General features: G+C 36.8%; 1 protein-coding gene across 1 annotated transcript in view; it reads right to left on the bottom strand.

Annotated features, from left to right (window-relative positions):
• Nucleotides 1–1,115: 1,115 nt before the first annotated feature.
• Nucleotides 1,116–20,466, bottom strand: part of LOC126236667 (cytoplasmic dynein 2 heavy chain 1) — an 873,274-nt gene continuing 853,923 nt past the window's right edge. Inside the window, exons 69-73 of the mRNA XM_049946146.1 lie at nt 16,590–16,687; nt 9,182–9,391; nt 7,314–7,507; nt 5,645–5,849; nt 1,116–1,470 (exon numbers count right to left, since the gene is read on the bottom strand). Of these exons, the coding sequence (XP_049802103.1) occupies nt 1,312–1,470; nt 5,645–5,849; nt 7,314–7,507; nt 9,182–9,391; nt 16,590–16,687 (866 nt within the window). The 3' untranslated portion in view covers nt 1,116–1,311. The remainder of the gene's footprint in view (nt 1,471–5,644; nt 5,850–7,313; nt 7,508–9,181; nt 9,392–16,589; nt 16,688–20,466) is intronic.

The following is a 20,466-nucleotide window of genomic DNA, read 5'->3' as shown; positions in this document are numbered from 1 at the left end:
GTGTAATTTGCCAACACAAATATAAAGTTTTGCAACTAATAAATTTCTATTTAACTGAATCCTAAAGCACTTCTTGGTGGCTACTTCCTTACATATAGACTGAGAAATATCTTAATAGAATCAGTTAATCTATTAATAATATTAAGTCTTACATAACATCTGACTTCTGCACATCTTCACTACAGTAAGTATCGTAAACCAATTTGTTAAATGGTGAATGGCTACAAAGCCTAAGAAGTATCTTACACACTTCAGCATATTTATGCTTTTTGTTTGTGTTAAGTTTGGTAGTAATTTTTACATGAAACTTATTTAATTTTTACTTAACTGACATTCTTGAGGACCATTTCACTGAATATCTGCAAAATGAACAGTAGTGCAACTGTTTGTTTGTAAATACACATTGCATATTTTTGTTGTTATGGCAATGTTCTTTATCCTTGAGGGTCTCCTCACTATGTATCTATGGAATGAAATGTATACTTATCTGTGTACACAGTCTCATGATACCAGATTTGAAAGTGCTGTTATTTACATCTTCTAGAAGATAACTTCTGTTAGCCAATGAGCAATCATAACTTAAAACTGAATATGTTTGTCTTGATTTAGAAAATTTAGTTCATGGTAAAATATCAGAAGCAAATATCAAAATGACTGATGATGATTTGAAATTGGGACACTGAATGCAAAACTGTCCATGTAGATAAGGTCTTGTATGGAATGAACTGCCTTGGTGTTAGGAAAATTAGTTCTTAACAAATTGTCAGTACTGGCACTCTGCAGTTCTATCAACCAATTACAGTAAAATACATCAACCTCATATGCTGAAAATCTGCATATATTCAGTTTGATATTGCTGCATCATATCATATACAGCTCCTCGTGTCTCTGTATTTTCTGTAATAAATAACAAGGAATGATTGAGATTGTGAATGAACTTTTCTGAAAATTGAACTTCCATTTATATGTACTCAGAGTACACAAAGAAACAGTTCTTAACAGTGACACAAGGTACTTCTACAGTATAGTACTGCCACACACATGATGTATAATAATACTAATATTGTTCATATACAGGCTTTTATTGTGAAGTATATATTGCTGTACATTGATTAAACAAATAAAATTCTTCATTGTGTCACATTTCAGTGCTTTTCTAAAGTGGGTAGCAAAATATTACATGAAGTAATATCAGCTTACTGGAGTCAACTGCAGTAACAATGTTACTTTAAAAACTTGAGAGAAATGTCACCATCAACTGGTGACTTATACCTGGGATATAACTGAATAAGCTCAAAGTCTTCTAGTATTTTACTTCTTTATGAAGAAGCAAGTGCCAGCTTTAATCCAAATATTATGATCTGAAGCACGACAAGGCACATCTAGTGTGGTAACAACTCTTTCACGTGCTGATGTGAGGTATAAAGGCAATGTTATGTATTCTTGGTGCTGATGTTTCCCATAATTACTCTGTAAATAATAATAATAATAATAATAATAATAATAAAACAGAATTCAAAAACAAAAGTTTGACATGGTATTTTACTACAATCCTTATATTACATAGACTGCATTATCAAGTCTGTGACATTCACCAGCCATGGCAGGATAGATATCTTCAAAACTGATATGTTTAAATAAAGTGATTATGCTTTAGGCTGTTAAAAGGCTTGAAAATTACGATGTGTCAAAACTGTAACCACAATAAATCAGAATGGCCTCATTTAAAAATTTCACAAAGGTTGTGGACCCAGTCCTCATCAAAATCCAAAACTTGATACATTACAATAGAAATAATATGTAACATTACAAAAAATTGAACAGATAAAGCATTTTGCTATAGATACACTTCATCTGCCATTGACATTTTAGATCTCTGACAGATTTATTAGATTTGGAGAATGCTCAGTAAATTCATTCTTTTCTCAGAGTCAAAAAATTTCTGGACAGAGTATAACTGATGCAGTTTTAAGTCTCTTTAATTTTTTTCTTGAATCTCTCCAGTGGCAAGACCTGCACTTCCATGGGCAGTTATATGAATATTCTTAGGACAATTGTCAGAAAGTTCTCTTGTTTTGGACAGTCAGTAGGTTGGTACATTTGTTCTCTTTGTTGTGGGTATTTTTGTCGTGTTTCTCATACCTCTTGCTGAAGGAATCCGGATTTAACATGGAGCAGGCACAAAAATAAATAATGGCTGTAAACAGTCATTATTCCCAATTTTGTGAATAATGGCTTGCAGTGCTCCTGTCTTCTACGCAATGTAACATTACTGTGTACGAAAAAAAAAAAAAAAAAAAAAACAACAACAACAGACTACTCAGCCATGAGTATCACTGTATCTGGCACTAGTTTCAATTCTATGACTCTCCCAGTCTATAGCTGGCATTCTGAAGTCTTCACTATTGTGAAGTCATGAGCAGGAAACATACTTGTGATAGGCTCCAAGTTTTCTATGAAGCAATCTGCCACTGTAGCTCCTGGGGCGAGTGGTCTATAAAAGCATTGGACTACGAAGTTCCAGACACAGTTGAAGACTACCTTTACCAAGATTATTTCACAATTGGATTCTATTATAATGTCACTAGATAGCATACTATTCCTTACAGCAATAAATACACAGTCACCAATGGCATCTAGTCTAACCTTTTGATATATATTCAAATCTGAACTTAGAATTTTGCTGTTGTTCACTTCTGGTTTCAGCTAACTTTCTGTTTCTAATAATATGTGAGCATTATTGCCTTTAATAAGTAATTGTAATTCTGGGACATTGTCATGGATGTTCCTGCAGTTCCATAATATCATATCTGATAACAAACGTCGAGAAATTCGGATCCAAAATCAACACAGAATTGTCCAAGTCTCAGGCTTAGACTTTACACTTGCCTCCAAACCAAAGGACTACAATCATGTCTGGGTACAATACTGCAAAGAGAGGGTTTGATTCTACTCTGTGGGTAGGTCTAGCTGTCTTCACCGATTCAATCACGTAAAGGAACTGGGAATGGCCTCAGAATCCATGTTGCTAGCATATTTCATGCTGATATGAGCTATCATTTGCACCTTGTTGTACTCGCTGCTTTCAACAGCCACCAGCAGAACCTCCTCTGTACCTCAGACAAGACCTCCCAGCAAATATACCAGGTTTTTTTACTAGCATTCTTTCCAGACCTGTCTGCTATTTAATTCTAATGTTGGAGCTCATAATGACCAACAAATGCACTCTCAATTATTGTCTGGAAGTAGCACGAACATCAGCCTCTGACCCAACAGGGCATCCAATGATGGCTCTGATGTGTTATCAATACACAATATACAATACATATGGTACATGTCACTAGGCGTACGCTGTCCTGGCAATTCCCACATTCACTTTCCATCCAGAGATACACAAAAGCACCTCTGTCTGTCACTGTCTGACAAATCTGTCAGATGCTGCACATCTGAAGATGAAGTGACAGATTGCCAGGGGAATTAAAAAGACACCGGTGCCCCAACATCGCTGAAGCTTAGAGCAGCAGGATGAAGCCTATCTATTGTGGTTGATACAGCTTCTAGTTGTTTCTGAACAGAACCAATTCACCAAGCACAACACATATATCACAACAATCATACTTACTATTCATTTCAAACTGCTAAAAAAGCCCTCTTATGATTTAAAAATATTCTTGTTGAGTGCACAGAGTTTCCCTGACATTTGAGATAATACAGCAAACATAAGCAAAGCCTTTGCTTTCAATATCAAAGACAGTAGAGATTATTATTACAGTGAAGAAAGTACCATTCAGTTTTTGAATGAGCTCTTGAACATGATACTTCCAAGGGAGCTTACTATTATCCTTGGTCCTAAGAATTTAAAAAGGTTGACATCACCAACTGTTTGATAACCTTTTAACAGTAAAATTTCAGTTTTACAAGCATTTTATGCCTGAAACTGTGCATTTTGTTTTGTTGGAGCTAAGTGTTTTCTTTAAGCCAAATCCAAATGTTACTGACTACCCTTTTAATGACCAGATTTCTTAGCTAGTGATAAATCTTTCAGGTTGTATGGCTGTGGTCCGTGAAACTACTCCATTCCTAACATTTCATCCAGAGCTGCAATGTAGCACCTCTTAACATGTCCAGTGCAGCTCTCATCTCAAGGAAACATTATGAATGGAAAAATTTCATGGACCACAGCCACACAACCTAGGAACTTTACCAGCAACTACCCTCTTAGCTACTTCATTTACAATACACTCCACATCTTTCATAATAATACTTGTCACCTGCAAAGAGAAATGTTTTTGAGTCATCTATAAAGTTTAGTTGCAAATCATTGATATAATCAAGAAAAGCAGAAATCATTGATATAATCAAGAAAAGCAGCAGACCCAGAACAGAACCCTGTGGCACCCCTCACATTACTTGAGTTCTGCCAGATTCTAATCTCTTTCCTGCTCATTGATGTTGGAAAAAAAACATCTGTTTCCTACTTTATAGACCTGAAATAAACACTTATTTAGCATGTTCCCTAATCTCATACTGTTCCAACTGGCTTATTCTGATTTACACAGTGGGCAAGCCTCAGATTCCATGTTCAGTGACGATGAGGTGGATGTTCAACACCCTGTGGCCTTCAATCACTTTCCATAGATGCTCATGACAGTAGTATGTGAACAGCTGACTACTTTCACATTTCTGACATGTTCATTCCTAGACACCAGTCTCATATTTGTCAAAGTAGCACAAGTCAGTGGCTTTCCCCAGTTGTGGTCTGAATCATTACCAGAAATAATTTCACATTTTTCTCTGCTCCATTTATATGCTTTTCTTAATGCATCAAGTTCTGGTGATCTCACCTGGGGCCTTTCAATTTCACAGTGAGCAGTTGTCATGATGTTTTGACTCATCAGTGCATGAAATTCAGATTTTTATATTTGTTTCTCATTCTGATATATAGTTTCAATCTGTCATGGTAATTCACCACATAAAGTAGAGTTAAAGAGTTTGCTAAGTCTGGAACATTCTATAATTCAATTGTGCCAGATATTTGCTGGGGATGTTTCAATGCATAAATAACTATGTGACTATTCAATATCAATACAAACATGTCTTTGCAGACTATATGTCTTACATATGCTAGAAAAACTGCAGAAAAATAATCAAAACTGTACATTGTTGACATATTTTGAGTTTTTAATCACAATACAAGACTAAAAATAGCTGCTAATCAAACACAAATTCAAGTTAGTCATAGAATTCCTTAAGGTTACAGCCAAGATTTTTATAGCAGAGGACTACCAACGCTATTTTTTGCAGAATTAATCAAGATTGTATTTGTCTTCAGCCTTTAGGACAAAGTACGGAAACTCTAAATTTGATTGATATGATCATTCAAACACATGTGGTTATGGCAAGAACAAATGCGCTTTGCCATGGCAAACCCACTATAACACACACCTATGTGTCTTCTAGAATATACATGAGTACTTATACTGTTAGAAAAGCAAGATATGTGCTGAAACTGAGGCATGCTTACTAATTTCACGAGTTGTGCTAGGTGTTATTTATCCATTCTGATAAAGAGTAATTACATTTTATCGTGAAGTACTACAGAGCAAAAAACTATACTTTAACTGAAGTGGATACAATACCAGACCTTTGTCATCCATGTGAGTGTGCAGATAGGAGCAGCTGAGGCATCAGGAGCATCAGCTGAACAAGGAGTCAGGGAAGTACCACTGAAAACTGCACCTTCTATCTGTAGTCCTTTCAAGCACAAGCACACTTTCATTTTACTGGACACATTCTTCTGATTCCAACTTGTGACCTGTCTAAGGTCATCTATTGCAACATCATTTTCCCTTGAAGCAAATTGTAAACCAGATTATTACAGAATAGTTGATTGTTGAGACTGTAAATGTATGACACACTAATGGTGAATGTAAAGCTTTAGGGAGAAAAGTGTCTCTCAGTAGTTAAAGAAAGAAAAGAACATAATAATTTGCTAATTAATAAATATACAAAACATTTAAAACAATGAAGCAGCAGATGTATGTGTCTAAATAACAGCAATAGCATAAAAACAATTATACATACTAAATGTAAATACATGGATCAGTGAAGTTATTATTTAGCTCATATAATAAGGTATGCTCTATCCAATTCATTAAATAATGAATGGACGAGTTCTGTAATGTTCCATCAAATACAGTACTTGTCTGATATCAAGATTCTGTTACTTATATATTTATCATACAAGTAACCGAAACTACTTCATGATTTATTAAATATGTTTTATTTATGAAAACTGGCTTTCTTTCATTACACTGATCATTTTGTTGTTTTTCACGGTTCTCATTAATACTATACACCTTTCCTTATAGTTGATATTCATTTCCTGATTCTAGATCTCTATGCATAAATAAATCTTCCCCACACACTGACTGAAGCATTATTCTTGTTCTCAATAGCTTCTCCACACTCAGTTCTAATAATGTATAAATGGCTGTATGAAAAGCTTGTTAGTTGTCAGACGTTATTCATGCCCACAAATGGCATGATTTGTTACATCCTGAAACTGAAACCACTCCGTTCAGAGTCTGCCCACATCAGCTAAAATATTGACTAGGTTTACAAATTAACAACCCTACATGTCTTATGTTTCTGTGCACAGTTTGTCCACTTGTCTCTTATTAACTGAGGATTTTATGTGATATTACCTTCCCCTTGCAACTTTAGTAGTGTTCCTTCACTTCTCTATTTTGCAGTTTCTAGCTCTCATCTCTGATTTCTATTGACAACGCTATATAATAATAATAATTTAGAACTGTAATTGATAGCTGGAGTTGATAACTTTTACAGCAACTAAACAAAATCCTACTTAATGAGCCACTGAACAGAACCCTTAAAAAACACACATTAATAAAAGAGTAAATAGATGGCATAACGTTAAGCAGCACTTGAATGAAGTCTTTCTGATAGTTAATCATAAATGAGCAAACTAAGAAAAACAATAGTCTTGTAAAAGTCTATCACAGGTTAGTAAATACGGGAAAAATCATAGATATGGAATTAATGAATGAAATTTCATATCCCATAATTATTGTTAAAATTTGGAAAAAGCTAAACAGAAAAAGGACTTTTTCTAACCATAAATATGAAGGATGTGCCACACTAAAACACCCCCTGAACCCTCCCCACCTCCCTCCAAAACCAAGCCAGTTTAATGAGTGGGAAATTGCCTCTTTTTTCCATTTGATTACTATTTCTACTCATGGTAAAGAAGAAATTACTTATCTGGAAGCTTAAATCATTTAATTATATACCTTGCTGTCTGCTGCTTCACAGCTGCAAGAAAAGCCTCAGGTTCAAACAGATCTCCCAAATCAAGAGGCTCTCGCAACAAATCTGAGCTCCGATTTGCCCAGTGACCAACTGCAGTAGCCTGAGATACTAAAGAGTGTAAATAAAATGAAGGCTCCTTTGGACCACACCAAAGATTTTGCCATGATTCTGGAACCTATGACAAAACACAATAAATTAAGAACAGATTTTTTCCCAATATTAGTTCATCAATTCAAAATCAAATCAAAGCTGATAAATTTACTTCTAAAATGATTAATTACTGTTGATAAAATACTGAGAACCATACAACATAATGGGAAAGTTATAAAAATTACCATAACAAAAGTACTAGAGTTTGAGTATTAAAGTTTCAGAACAGCAAAAAGACTTGTATTCCTGGCCTCACCTGCCTTTCCATTATGAAGTGAAGAATGAATACTTAATGGGTTAAATGGCTATATCTTCACTAATTAATTAAATCATAGTATCTGCACAAATATTAGTGAAAACTGAGCAGCCAGAGTTGTCAATTCTAGTGTTGTGCTGATTAATATTGCAGACCAATGGCATACACATAGGCACAGAAATCCCCTCACTTACTTACCACGCCCCCTTAGTGACAGCTGCCAAAGGAAATGGAAACAGGAAAGTAAGTGTCAGTGTGCCTTAGCAGTCTTGAAGGGTGATGTGAATGAATTTAAATGATATAAAATGTTCAGTCTCTGTAAAACAAGTTTGTCATACTGCAAACTAAGCTAGTAAAGGGCATGCTGCTGAAACAATGATGTGTATGAGTAATCAACAGGACAAAGACCATCATATGCAGTGATGACTGGATACTGGAATACAGAGTGTCACTGCAATTTGGAATGGAGACTGTTCTGTCTGCAAATCATAATTTAATGAACAACTTAATCCAGTGTTGTTATAGACTGAAGCACTACAACAATAGTGGATCTGTTTGTGTTAAGGATTTGATGCCATCTGCTGTGGGCTAAACTGATACTATTCATGCTTTATGTTGACATCCACAGCCCAGGAACAATGAGCAATGTGAAAGTCATTCTGGCAATGTGAATGACAAAATGAAGAATCTTCAGATGGCAGGAAGTAATAAAGGTTAAGATTTAACATATAGAACATTAGAAACAGCACAGAAGGTCAGGACTGGGAAGATAATCAACCATGCTGTTTCATAGGAACCAGCCAGGAATTTGCCTTAAGTGATACAGGAAAATCATGGAAAACATAAATCTGAATGGCCAGATGGGGATTTGAACCATTGTCTTTCTCAATATGATTCCAGTGTCTTCAGACAAGTTTTGATGGAACCTGCTCTATTGTGATAGCTACATACTTGTTGAACACTACCATGGTGATGACAATCTAGCAGCCATAAAAGTTACGCACTGCAATATACAAATCAAAAGTCTTACGGTTGGAGAGTGTCATTGGATACCTTAACTCCAACACACCAAGGACAAACTGTACAGCAACTACTACATCAAGAATGTATTAGCATGCAAGTAACTTTCTCTCCTTCAACCAATTCCACATACCATATTTCAGCAATACAGTGCCTAGCCACATGCAGGGAAAGATGTGCAAGCCTTTTTTGATGAGCAAAGATTATTATTGCTTCCCTGGCCTGCCTACTTTTTAGACATGTCTTCCATCAGACATACCTGGCATATGTTTCACAGGCTATTTAACCATCACAGTCCTAGAGCAGCCTCTATCAATATTTTATGGACTGGTATGTAATTTATGCACAGGGAGACTCCCTAGTAACAGGCCATATAAGGAGATACAAAATAATCATACTAAAAATCAGTGTTTCAGTACTCACCTTGTGACTGATAAGAGCAATTGCTGTCTGTTCAGTTTCCTTAGATGGAAGAGCTATTGCACGCATTACTTTGCTTAGCCTTGCCAAGGACTGATGAACAAAATGCACAAGTGTTATAGCATGGTTGTGCTCCAGTAATACGAAATTGACAACTGGATAGCTTATTTCTGAATCTTGTGGCAAAGGTTTTGTTTGAATCAAACCTGAATTCTGGAAATGAAATGCAAAACACTTTGAAATCTGTAACTATGGACATTCTGTACTGTAACAGATCTACATCAATCTCTCTCTCTCTCTCTCTCTCTCTCTCTCTCTCACACACACACACACACACACACACAGCAGACAGAGAGAGAGAGAGAGAGAGAGAGAGAGAGAGAGAGAGGGTTGATGTAACAATGATATTATGTACAAAGTTCAGAATACATGAAATGTTACTAAACAACCAAGTTCATTACAGAAAAAAAGGAAGAAAACATAAGTAATACTACTGAAAAAGAGTGTGGGGTGTGCTGAAGCAAAACAAAAGGAAGAGGATGAAGAAGGAGGAGGTGGAGGAAAAGGATGGGGATGGGAAGATCATTCCGAGTCACTCTCTTCAGAGCTTTTTTCTTATCTTTTTTTGTGTTTATAGCAATCTACTTCAAGAAAAATACATTCTGTCATGTGTTACTTGGTGGCTTTGATGATGACTGATTTAACTTCCCTGACAGGGACATCATGTTATCTCCACTCCTTTACCTCTTCCTTATCTTCTATAAAAAAGTTTCATTTCTGGAAATATGAAAATCACATTTATACTGAGCTACTATCAATGTCTTATTCAGAAAATAAAATATTATCTGTTTTTAGAATATTTAATCACTAATTTTTTGTAAACCTAAAAATTTACAAAAATATGAATATTGTTTCATATGACAGACATACAGAGGACTAGTAGTCCAGAAAAATGAATTATGAGTAGGTAGGTCAAAAAGAGTAAAGAATGAATTAAACAGTAATACTATCAAATAACTGAAGAGAAGAAAAAGTAGGAGAAATATGTAGATGCCAGATGCCTCACAGGTGCTGAAAGTAAAGCAGGCACTTTGTTTCTTTGATTCTGTGCTCATGCCGTGCATTATTATATGAATGAGGTTATTTATATACGTATTATTTGTAAGCAAAAGCTATACATTTCATATTATATAAAGAGAGATGTGTGTGAGATCTAGTATTACATCTGAGGAAGTTCAGTATTACATTTATAAGGCAAATTCACCTCAGTTCCAAGTCATACAGGCATTTAAACATAAGCCATTGTTTCCTTGTAAAATGTATCTCAATGAATTCATTTCATTTGGCAGTATCAAGTTTCGGTCTCCTGATACATTTTATTTGAGCATTTCAACATAAGTCATTGTTTATTTTTAATAATTTCTTGCATCCAACAATTTTAACACACTGTCAGTTAATTATAAAATATTTCTTCATTGTTACATAGATATGTAAGTCTATTCTATGTGAATTTGATAACTTTGCTTATACCTGTTTGTAACTTTAGTGTCTTCTGTCATTAAGATAATAAACAAAAACAACGTAAAGAGTAAGAATATTAAAACTAATAATGGGGTTGTGCATGATGTTCTTAATTTTACTTCAGCTGAAATTATTATTGCTCTCTTTTGAAATACAGCTGATTTTTCCCATACTGGTTTGAAAGCTCCCCTCACAATACAGTTATGTAAGATAGAAAGGTCTACATAAAGATGAAATATAAAATTCTTAATGTTTCAATAATGTTTCAATATTAATATATTCATTAGAACATACATACTTATACTCTTTTGACTGTCCCAAATTCTCTTCATATGCTTGTGTTCCCTCATGTGTTCTTTCCTGAGCTCTTTTTCATGTGCTTTTGTTTAAGTGTGTGTTTTGTTAGCGATGTTTTTGAACTGCCCTCAATTCCATATAGTACTATGTGTGATTCCCACTTCCTTGACATCTTACTCTGTTTAATTCTGTTTTTTCTCATGTTTGCCTCTAAAATGAAAAACTGGTCCAAATATTTTCCTGAGAAATTTCCTTTCCTGTTTTACAATCTCTCTCTTATCTTTGTTTGGCCATGAATCACTGTAGTATCTACAGCACAGAGTGCTTCTAGCAGAACTACTGTGTTGTAATATCATAGCTCTGCATTGACGGAGATAGCTTTTTTGTTGCAGTGACTCTGCTTGAGCTTATGTGCTTTCTGTGATTTTGAGATTCTTTCTTAATTGGCTGTTGTGTTCAGTCCTGACTGTTGGCTGGTCTCACTGAGATATTTAAAGTGCATAACTTGTGAGCTGCGTTTTCTCATTGGAGATTTCCATGAGCTGCATTTTCTCATTGGAGATTTGTACGCTAGTTTTCTGTGAGGCAACTCAAAACCAAAAAGTGTGGTACCCCCTAATCCAAAAATAAATAAATTAGTCTACCAATTTACAGGAAGACTGCTCTTTAAGCAGGTCATCCGCACAGTAATTCATTACTTTATATTCAATCATCTAACAGAGAAGAAAAGTGTTGCACTGATTATAACAAGCTGAAGCCACAATGTGTGGCATTATGCTCAAAGATAAAAGAGAAAATGGAAGCAACCAGTTTACAGTGAACCACCCTTAGACATGCGACTTACAATGGATTTACACAACTTTACATACTGTGCTCTAATGAACAAAAATTACATTTCTTTTTTGTTGCATATTATGTCAATAGCGATACTAGTGCAACAACACATCTAATATCGAAACAATAAGTCATTTAAAATGAGCTAAAATTGCATTTCTTTTTTACAATCTGAATCCACAGCACAACTAGCTCAACAACACATCCAATACTGAAACATTAAGCACCATCGATTGGTGAAAATCAGATGGAAATGAGCAAAAAGGCTTTTTAAAAAGTTTTTCAGGTACGTCACAAAAATTCTATCACTTTAGATATTGAACTTATTATGCAACTTGACTTAGATAAGTGCAAACTGTTGCAAGAGCACCCCCATCCTAAAACCTAACTAAGTTACTCTAAAACTGCCAATTGGCAAAACCAGATACATGAGAAAATAATATTATTGAGTCTTCTAATGGAGAAGAGAAATGTCTTATTTTCATATGAAATGTAATAAAACAGTTTCATATAGCGACCAAAAATTACATTTTATTATAACAAGTTGAAGCCACACTGTGTGGCATTACACTCAAAGATAAGAGAGTAAATACAAATGACCAGCATGCAGTAACTCACCCTTAGACAAGCCATTTACAACAGATTTACGTAGTTTTACATACTGTGCTCTAGTGAGCAAAAATGTCCAGCCTCTGTGGTGTATTTTTGCTGTTAAGTCAACCATATACCACTTTGATTAATGCAGTGGCAGTTTCCGTACATGGGCTATCACCTATGTCACACTTACAGCACAGTATGTAACTAGTAAGGTAACTTGTAAAATAGAACCATGACAAATTTGTATAATTTACATGTATAACTGTATTACAGATATGCGCCTCATTTGTATAAAATTATCATGTAAACTGTAATGTTCTTTGTAGGATGGTTTGAAAATGGACACAGCTGTCCAAAACTAGTCATCATCAAGAAATAAAAAACAGATACTTCTCAATGCAACTTTTGATGAAGCTACAACTATTTATTTCAAGTTGTGGACCTATTTTTCACCTGCAGCATGCTACAGGTTCAAAAATATGTGCCTCGTCGAGCAGTAAAGGAGGCCTACACCTTTTTGGAGAAGATTCAGTTGACCAAGGCATGTGATAAGGTTTACTACAATCGTGAAGTGTTTTCTGTGCAGTGTGATATCAGTGTGTGCAAAGGTCCCGATATGCAGTAAAACTAAAAATGCAGTGGCAACTAAAACAGGGCTGAAATCCAATGGGTAACAAGTGAAATTAGGGAAGCATGTAGTTTTAAAGACAGACTAAACAACAGCATATATAGGCTACTCCTGAAGCTTCTTGTGTGCTTGTATTATTTACAGTTTCAAGTTTTCTATGAGAAGGTTGGGAAAGTAGTGGAAGATAAACTTAGGGAATTGGCTTTGAAGGAGAATGGCAAAATTAAACATTTATGCGGGAAGCAGTTTTGTAATGATGAAGTCTATAGTGATGGAAAGAAGATCCATACCAAGGTTGATACGGTGGTTAACTTGATCAACATTTCCTTTACAAGAGAAGAGATGGCAGTCCTTAATAAGGGGTTGCAGCTTTATCTGTACGTCTCTCTTCAGATCCAGCTATTGCTGAAGTAAAGTCAGCATTTGCTCAGGGAAAACTTAATGCTTTGAAAGAAGCAAGGGTAGTGGTTAAAGCACAGCAAATTTTGTCTAGGGAACTACAAGGGAACAGGATGTTAGTGAAAGTGGTCAAATGCAGCTCATAAATGGAATAAATTGCAAATTATATAAGAATAAAGCAATAATAATAAAGGCCAATAAGGGTGCTACTTCAGCAACTATTTTTGAAGCAGAACATAGGAATAAAGTGTTGCAGTTCTTAAAGGAAAATGAGATGAAGCAAGTGGTTAAAGATCCCACTAGATATTATCATGTGGTCATCAAAAATAAAGTGGAAGGGATGCAATTCCTGCTACTCCACATGGAGAAATCTAAAAAACATAGTGTGGCAAATAGCACAGTCTTTCCTAGTGAGGCCAAGGAAATTCAACTCACAGAGGTATGATATAGCTTCCCCTGACATCATTAATCTCTATATAGAAGTCCCCATTGAAGACCTGCTTAAAATGTAAAAGAGAATTTATTGCACAATAGCGCCATGAGGAAAGGGAACATAATAGGGCTTATGGAGCTTTTGCAGTTTACCATGAGTTACCGTAATTTTTTTTTTACAGTGGAGTGTATCCGCAGACAGAAGGTTTAGCGATGGACAATTGTCTTTCAGGTCTGCAAGTGGACATTTTTATTAATAATGTAGAGTCGAGGGTATTTTCCTGCAATCCATGGTTAGTGAACAAAATTACTTTCTATAAAAGTTATATGCGTGACACATTCCTTGTAGTAAAAGGAGGAGGGCGGCAGATAGCAGCTGTGCAACAGCACAGGAATATTAAATATACACTTGACAGTGAAAAACATAATAAAATTATTTTTTTTGGACCTAACAGTGATACGAAAGGGGGGAAAATTGAGTTTTCCAATTTTTTGGAAATGCGCCCAAACAGATGTGATAATTTGCAATGATGCTGATCATCTGGGGCAGCATAAGTAGGTATTTCTTCACACAATGCTGGCATGGATGAACAGACTCCCATAAGAGGAAAGAAAAATTAATAAAGAGCTTAAGATGCTGAAACAGATTGTGGTGGCAAATGGATACAGAAGTAGCTTAATTACAAAGATATATAAAAACCATAGACAGGATAAGACCCACATAGTAAGGATAAAAAGTTCTTTACAGTACTGGGGGCATATGTATATAAAACTGGCATCCAATTTCCTGGACAAATTTCAAATGGTATTTTCCACAAAGGGACACCTCAAGCACAGACTATGACACAGACTGAGTAATGGACTTCATAAGGGTAATGTTCAAAAATTGAGGCATCAGGGGTTTATAAGCTGAAGTGCAGATCCTGTGATAAATTTTATATAGGTCAAACGGGCAGGTCCTTCTCAGTTGTGTTCAGGGAGCATGTTAGTCAAAATAATATAACAGAATTTGGCCTGCATTTAAGGAATGAAGGGAATGTAGCTGGGTCAATACGGGAAACATTGGAAGTGCTGCACATTGCTCTTAAAGGCCTGCAGTTGGAAGAATTAGAAATTTACAGAAATATAATCAAAGAACCAGATAAAGTACTCAATGAGCAAGTAGGTTTTGGATATAAAGGGTTTTTTGCTCTGTTTAGGCAGGAATTGTAGTTACTGACAATTTTGGGAGGGGATACCAATCCTGCTATTGGATGTGTAGTGCTAGCATAAACAGACTTCAAACGGTTGGTTCCTGTGTGTTGTGGCACAATGACATCAAGTATTTTACATCATTTTTGACCTGCCTCTCACCATGAGCATTTACATAATATACAGGTGATTTTGCATTCTGAGGAGCATGGTTCCCTAGATTGGAATATAGAGGGCGAATGTGTGTAGCCCATGCATTAATGTGACTGTAGCCCACTGTAATGGTTTAAAGACTGAAATGTGCTTACTACAGCCAAATTTTGAATATCATAAAACTGGTGGACATCATATTATCCTCATTTGGCTGTTAATAGTATGTCAACATGGTTTTTCATTTTATTTGCACCTGATGGGTTACTACTATACACCAGAATTTGGTTGATGTTGTATTTTAAGTGGTTATAAAGAAACTGTAGTAATTCCTAACATGAGATGATTTTGATCTCAGTGGTTTACATGACTGTATTGCAATAAGCTGGTAGTTACTTTGGTCTTTGTATGTGTTTGCGAATGCTATGGTTTGCGATCCTGTAGTAATGAAATTGGAAGATTTTTACTCATTGTAAGAATGAATGTAAACACCATCATTACTTTGGTTTGTAAGTTTTAACTGCAAATACCTCTAATCTCAGGCATGAGAGAGATGTATGTAAATTAATGACAGTTGTTGAGACGATTTTTCATGGGTAACTTTCATATCATTAGATACTATATTTCATTAAAGTGCAATGAACAAAAGTATGACTGCTGAGCATGGTCTATGGTACTGTAGCGCAAGAGTACTTTAGTGTATTACAGCCGCCCGCATCTCGTGGTCGTGCGGTAGCGTTCTCGCTTCTCACGCCCGGGTTCCCGGGTTCAATTCCCGGTGGGGTCAGGGATTTTCTCTGCCTCGTGATGGCTGGGTGTTGTGTGCTGTCCTTAGGTTAGTTAGGTTTAAGTAGTTCTAAGTTCTAGGGGACTGATGACCATAGATGTTAAGTCCCATAGTGCTCAGAGCCATTTTTTTTGTATTACAGCCACTTGTGACTAATGGTACAGTCACGGCTTTTTTTATATTGCAGTGGGAATAAATTCCATTGATTATGCCATACACATAGCAGTTTGCATTGGCCTATAAGTGTCTTTCAGTACACAAACACTGCAATGCAATTTATGCGTGCTAATGTGCTACTTCATACAGAAGATTAGCCACATAATATGAAGTTTAATCTTCCTAATGGAAGGTAACCTGAAGAAATTACAGAACTGTGCGCCTCTTTATCGATGTACTGTGTCATTTTGTTTTGACCCTTTCTAGCTCTAAGTGACACGAGAATTTCAGTGCATACCAGTCATGCATGTATCTACAAACAAACATGAAATTTATAACGTAACTTTATTTTTTGACATGATAATTAAGACTTTATGACTATCCCTCATATGGATAAGACAACAGCACAACTTAAATACCTGGTTGAGTTTCTTCCATAAATTCAGTATGGGAGCAATGTGTTTCTGCCATTTATCTCTGTCAAATTTCTGAGAACCCTCTGTTGGGAGGATTAATTCTGGAAAGGAAGAGAAAAGTAAAATGGGATTGTTAGAGAAAACAGCAATGAACATGAAAAAGTTCTACAGCACTGGAAATTTCTTATCAGAAACAATACAGAACCATGCAACAGCAGCTTACTGATACATGGTGCATACTTTACATTCAATGTGACTTGGTACTTTTCACAAGGGTGCCGGGAGCAGAGGTATCAGTACAGGGGAGGGAGGGGAGAGATTAGTGTTTAATGTACCCTCAATGAGGTCATCACAGATGGATTCAAGCTTGGATTGAGGTAGGATGCAGAAGGAAATCAGCCGTGCCCTTTCAAAGGAACCATTCCATCATTTACTTTAAGTGATTTAGTGAAGTCACAGAAAACCTGAATTAGGAAGGCTGGATGAGGATTTGAATAATCATTCTCATGAATGTGTAATGTTTGGATACAGTATGAATAGTGTCCTGCTTGACATAGTCAAGTCATTTAAATATCTAGCCATAAAGTTGCAAAGCAATATGAGATGGAATGAGCAAATGAGAATTGTGGTAGGAAAGGCAAATGGTTGACTTCGGTTTATTGGGAGAATTTTACTAAAGAGCGGATTACCTGTAAAGGAGACCACACACATATAGGATGCTGGTGCGACCTATTCTTGAGTACTGGTCGAATGTTTGGGATCCATACGAGTCGGATTGAAGGAAGACATCAAATAAATTCAGAGGTGGGCTGGTTTACTTCTTATCTGTAGGTTCAAACAACATGTGTTATGGAGATGCTTTGGTAACTCAATTGGGAATCCCTGGAAGGAAGGTGACGATCTTTTCGAGAAACACTACTGAGAAAATTCAGAGAATCAGCATTTGAAGGTGACTGCTGAACGATTCTAGTGCCACCATCATGCATGCGCTAAAGGACCATGAAGATACGATATGAGAAATTAGGCCTCAAATAGATACTCATTTTTCTCTCGCTCTATTTGTGTGCGGAACAGGAAAGAAATGACTAGTGGTACAGGGTAAGCTCCACCATGCTTTGTATGGTGGCTTGCAGAGTATCTATGTAGATGTAGATGCAAGTTTGCCTTAGAAAGCACCTACCTGGAAAGAAGTAATTAAGTACACTGTTAAAGCAAGTTCAGATTTTTATCTGAACAAAACCCTATGAATTTTTACATCTCAGAGACTTAACTGCTGGCTTAATTCTCTTTCTACTCATTTCCAGTAAGTCTATGAAGCTGTGGCTACATTTCATCCACAGCAGAATAGGAACAATAACTAAAGATTCTGCATATTTCTTTAATGTCAGTAAGCCTGCCCAGCTAGCCGCACGGTCTAATGTGCTGCTTCCTGAGCGGGAAGGCGTGCCTGTCCCCGGCACAAATCCACCCAGCAGATTAGTGTCGAGGTCCGGTGTGCCGACCAGCCTGTGGGTGATTTTTAAGGCGGTTTTCCATCTGCCTTGGTGAATGCAGTCTGGTTCCTCTTAATCCGCCTCAGTTACACTATGTTGGCGATTGCTCCGTAAACACTGGCTCCACATATGTGTACATCATTACTACTCCACCATGCAAATATTTGGGGTTACTCTTGTCTGGTATGAGACATTCCCAAGGGGGGTCCACTGGGGCCAAACCGCACAATAACGCTAGGTTCAGTGTGAGGTGGGGGTGGGGTAGGTGGACTGCTGTGTGCTGTGGCCTGTTGTGGGGTTGTAAACCAGTGAGGGCTACAGCAGGACAAAGCCTATCCATCGTTTCTAGCTTCCCGGTACAATACACAACGTCAGCACTACCTTTATTGAAACATCCTGTAAGGTTAGAACTGTGTGCCAGCCTGCGTCTAGAACCTGATGCCTCTGCCTTCTGGGGCAAGTGCTCTGCTCACTGAGCTATCCAAGCATGACTCACAACCCAGCGTCACACCTTTACTCTGTCAGTATCACTTCTCCTACCTTCCAAACTTCATAAAATTTCTCCTGCATATCTTGTGGAACTAGCACTCCTGGAAGAAAGGAAATGAGATGAGGCACTGACTGAAGTAAAGCTGTGATGACTGGTCGCAAGTCATGCTCGTGTATCTCACTTAATAGAGCAGTTGCCCCAAATTGCAAAGGTCTCGGTTTGAATTCCAGTCTCCCCCCCCCCCCCCCCCCACACACACACACACATGCGCACACACAGCAGAGCAAAAATTCATTTTGGAAACAATCCTCCAGGTTGTGGCTCAGTCATGTCAATACTTTGTGGCCCAGTTTTTGTTGTACTGTTCACACAAAATGCCTAAATCTGATAAGTTTTGATGTTGGGATTCTATGATTTATGACAAGGATTGTGAAAGACCAAATACATAAACTCTGGATTGGTTCAATAATTTTTCTGCAATAACCATTAAAATTCAGGGAGAAGAGATCAAAAGTTCGAGGTTTGCTGATGGCACTGTAATTCTGTCAGGAACAGCAAAGGACTTGGACAGTATCTTGAAAGGAGGACATAAGATGAATTTCAACAAAAGCAAAACAAGTACAATGGAACGTAGTGAAATTAAATCAGGTGGTCCTAAGGGAATTAGATTAGGAAACGAGACTCTAAAATAGTACAGGTATACCCGATGATGGCCAAAGTAGAGAGGAAATAAAATGTGGACCAGCAGTGGTAAGAAAATACTTTATGAAGAAGGGAAATTTGTTACCATCAAATACAGATTTAAGTATTAGGAAGTCTTTTCTGAAGGTATTTACTTGGAGTGTAGCTGCGTATGAAAGTGAAATATGGATGATTAACAGTTTAAACAAGAAGACAACAGCGACTTTTGAAATATGGCATTACAGGAGAATTCTGAAGATTACATGCATTGATTGTGTAAATAATGAGGAGGTAGCACTTTGTCTTCAGGCCATGAGTGGCCTACCGGGACCATCTGACCGCCGTGTCATCCTCAATGGAGGATGCGGATGAAGGGGCATGGGGTCAGCACACCGCTCTCCCGCTAGTTATGATGGTATTCTTGACTGAAGCCGTTACTATTCGGTCGAGTAGATCCTCAATTGGCATCACGAGGCTGAGTGCACCCCAAAAAATGGCAACAGTGCATGGCAGCCTGGATGGTCACCCATCCAAGTGCCGACTACACTCGTCAGCACTTAACTTCGGTGATCTCACGGGGACCAGTATATCCACTGTGGCAAGGCCGTTGCCAAATAATGAGGAGGTACTGAATAGAATGTATGAAACAAGAAATTCGTGGCACAGCTTGATTAAAAGAAGGGATCAGTTGATAGGACACATCCTAAGACATTAAGAAATCATCAATTTAGTTCTGGGGGAACATGTGGGGACGTAAAACCCATAGAGGGAGACCAAGAAATGAATACAATAAGCATGTTCAACAGGATGTAGGTTGCAGCAGTTATTCAGAGGTGAAGGGGCTTGCACAGGATAGAGTAGCATAGTGAACTACATCAAACAGTCTTTGCACTGAAGATCGCAACAACAACAACTATTTTTTCTCAGACTGGGTTTGCACTATGGAAGGTCAGTGTTTCAGTTTTCTCCATAAATATTTTCATATTAAATTCTCTGGAAACATGGTTTAAATTATATGGTAACTCTGTCTTCAAGTTATTATCAAATATTATAAAAGGATTATTTAAATCCATTTGCTACATTGTGGTGACTTCATTATACATATGTTAAATAGTCATGTTGACAGATGGCACCCTTGTCTGTCTCACTGATTTATATTAGCAGTAAGTTTATCAGTATCATTTGTTCTTACTATTATAGAATTGTTCCTATACAG

Source organism: Schistocerca nitens, chromosome 2, assembly GCF_023898315.1.
Source record: "Schistocerca nitens isolate TAMUIC-IGC-003100 chromosome 2, iqSchNite1.1, whole genome shotgun sequence".
Lineage (NCBI taxonomy): Eukaryota > Metazoa > Arthropoda > Insecta > Orthoptera > Acrididae > Schistocerca > Schistocerca nitens.
The sequence above is the reverse complement of the archived record's forward strand: the minus strand, read 5'-3'. Positions and strand labels throughout refer to the sequence as shown.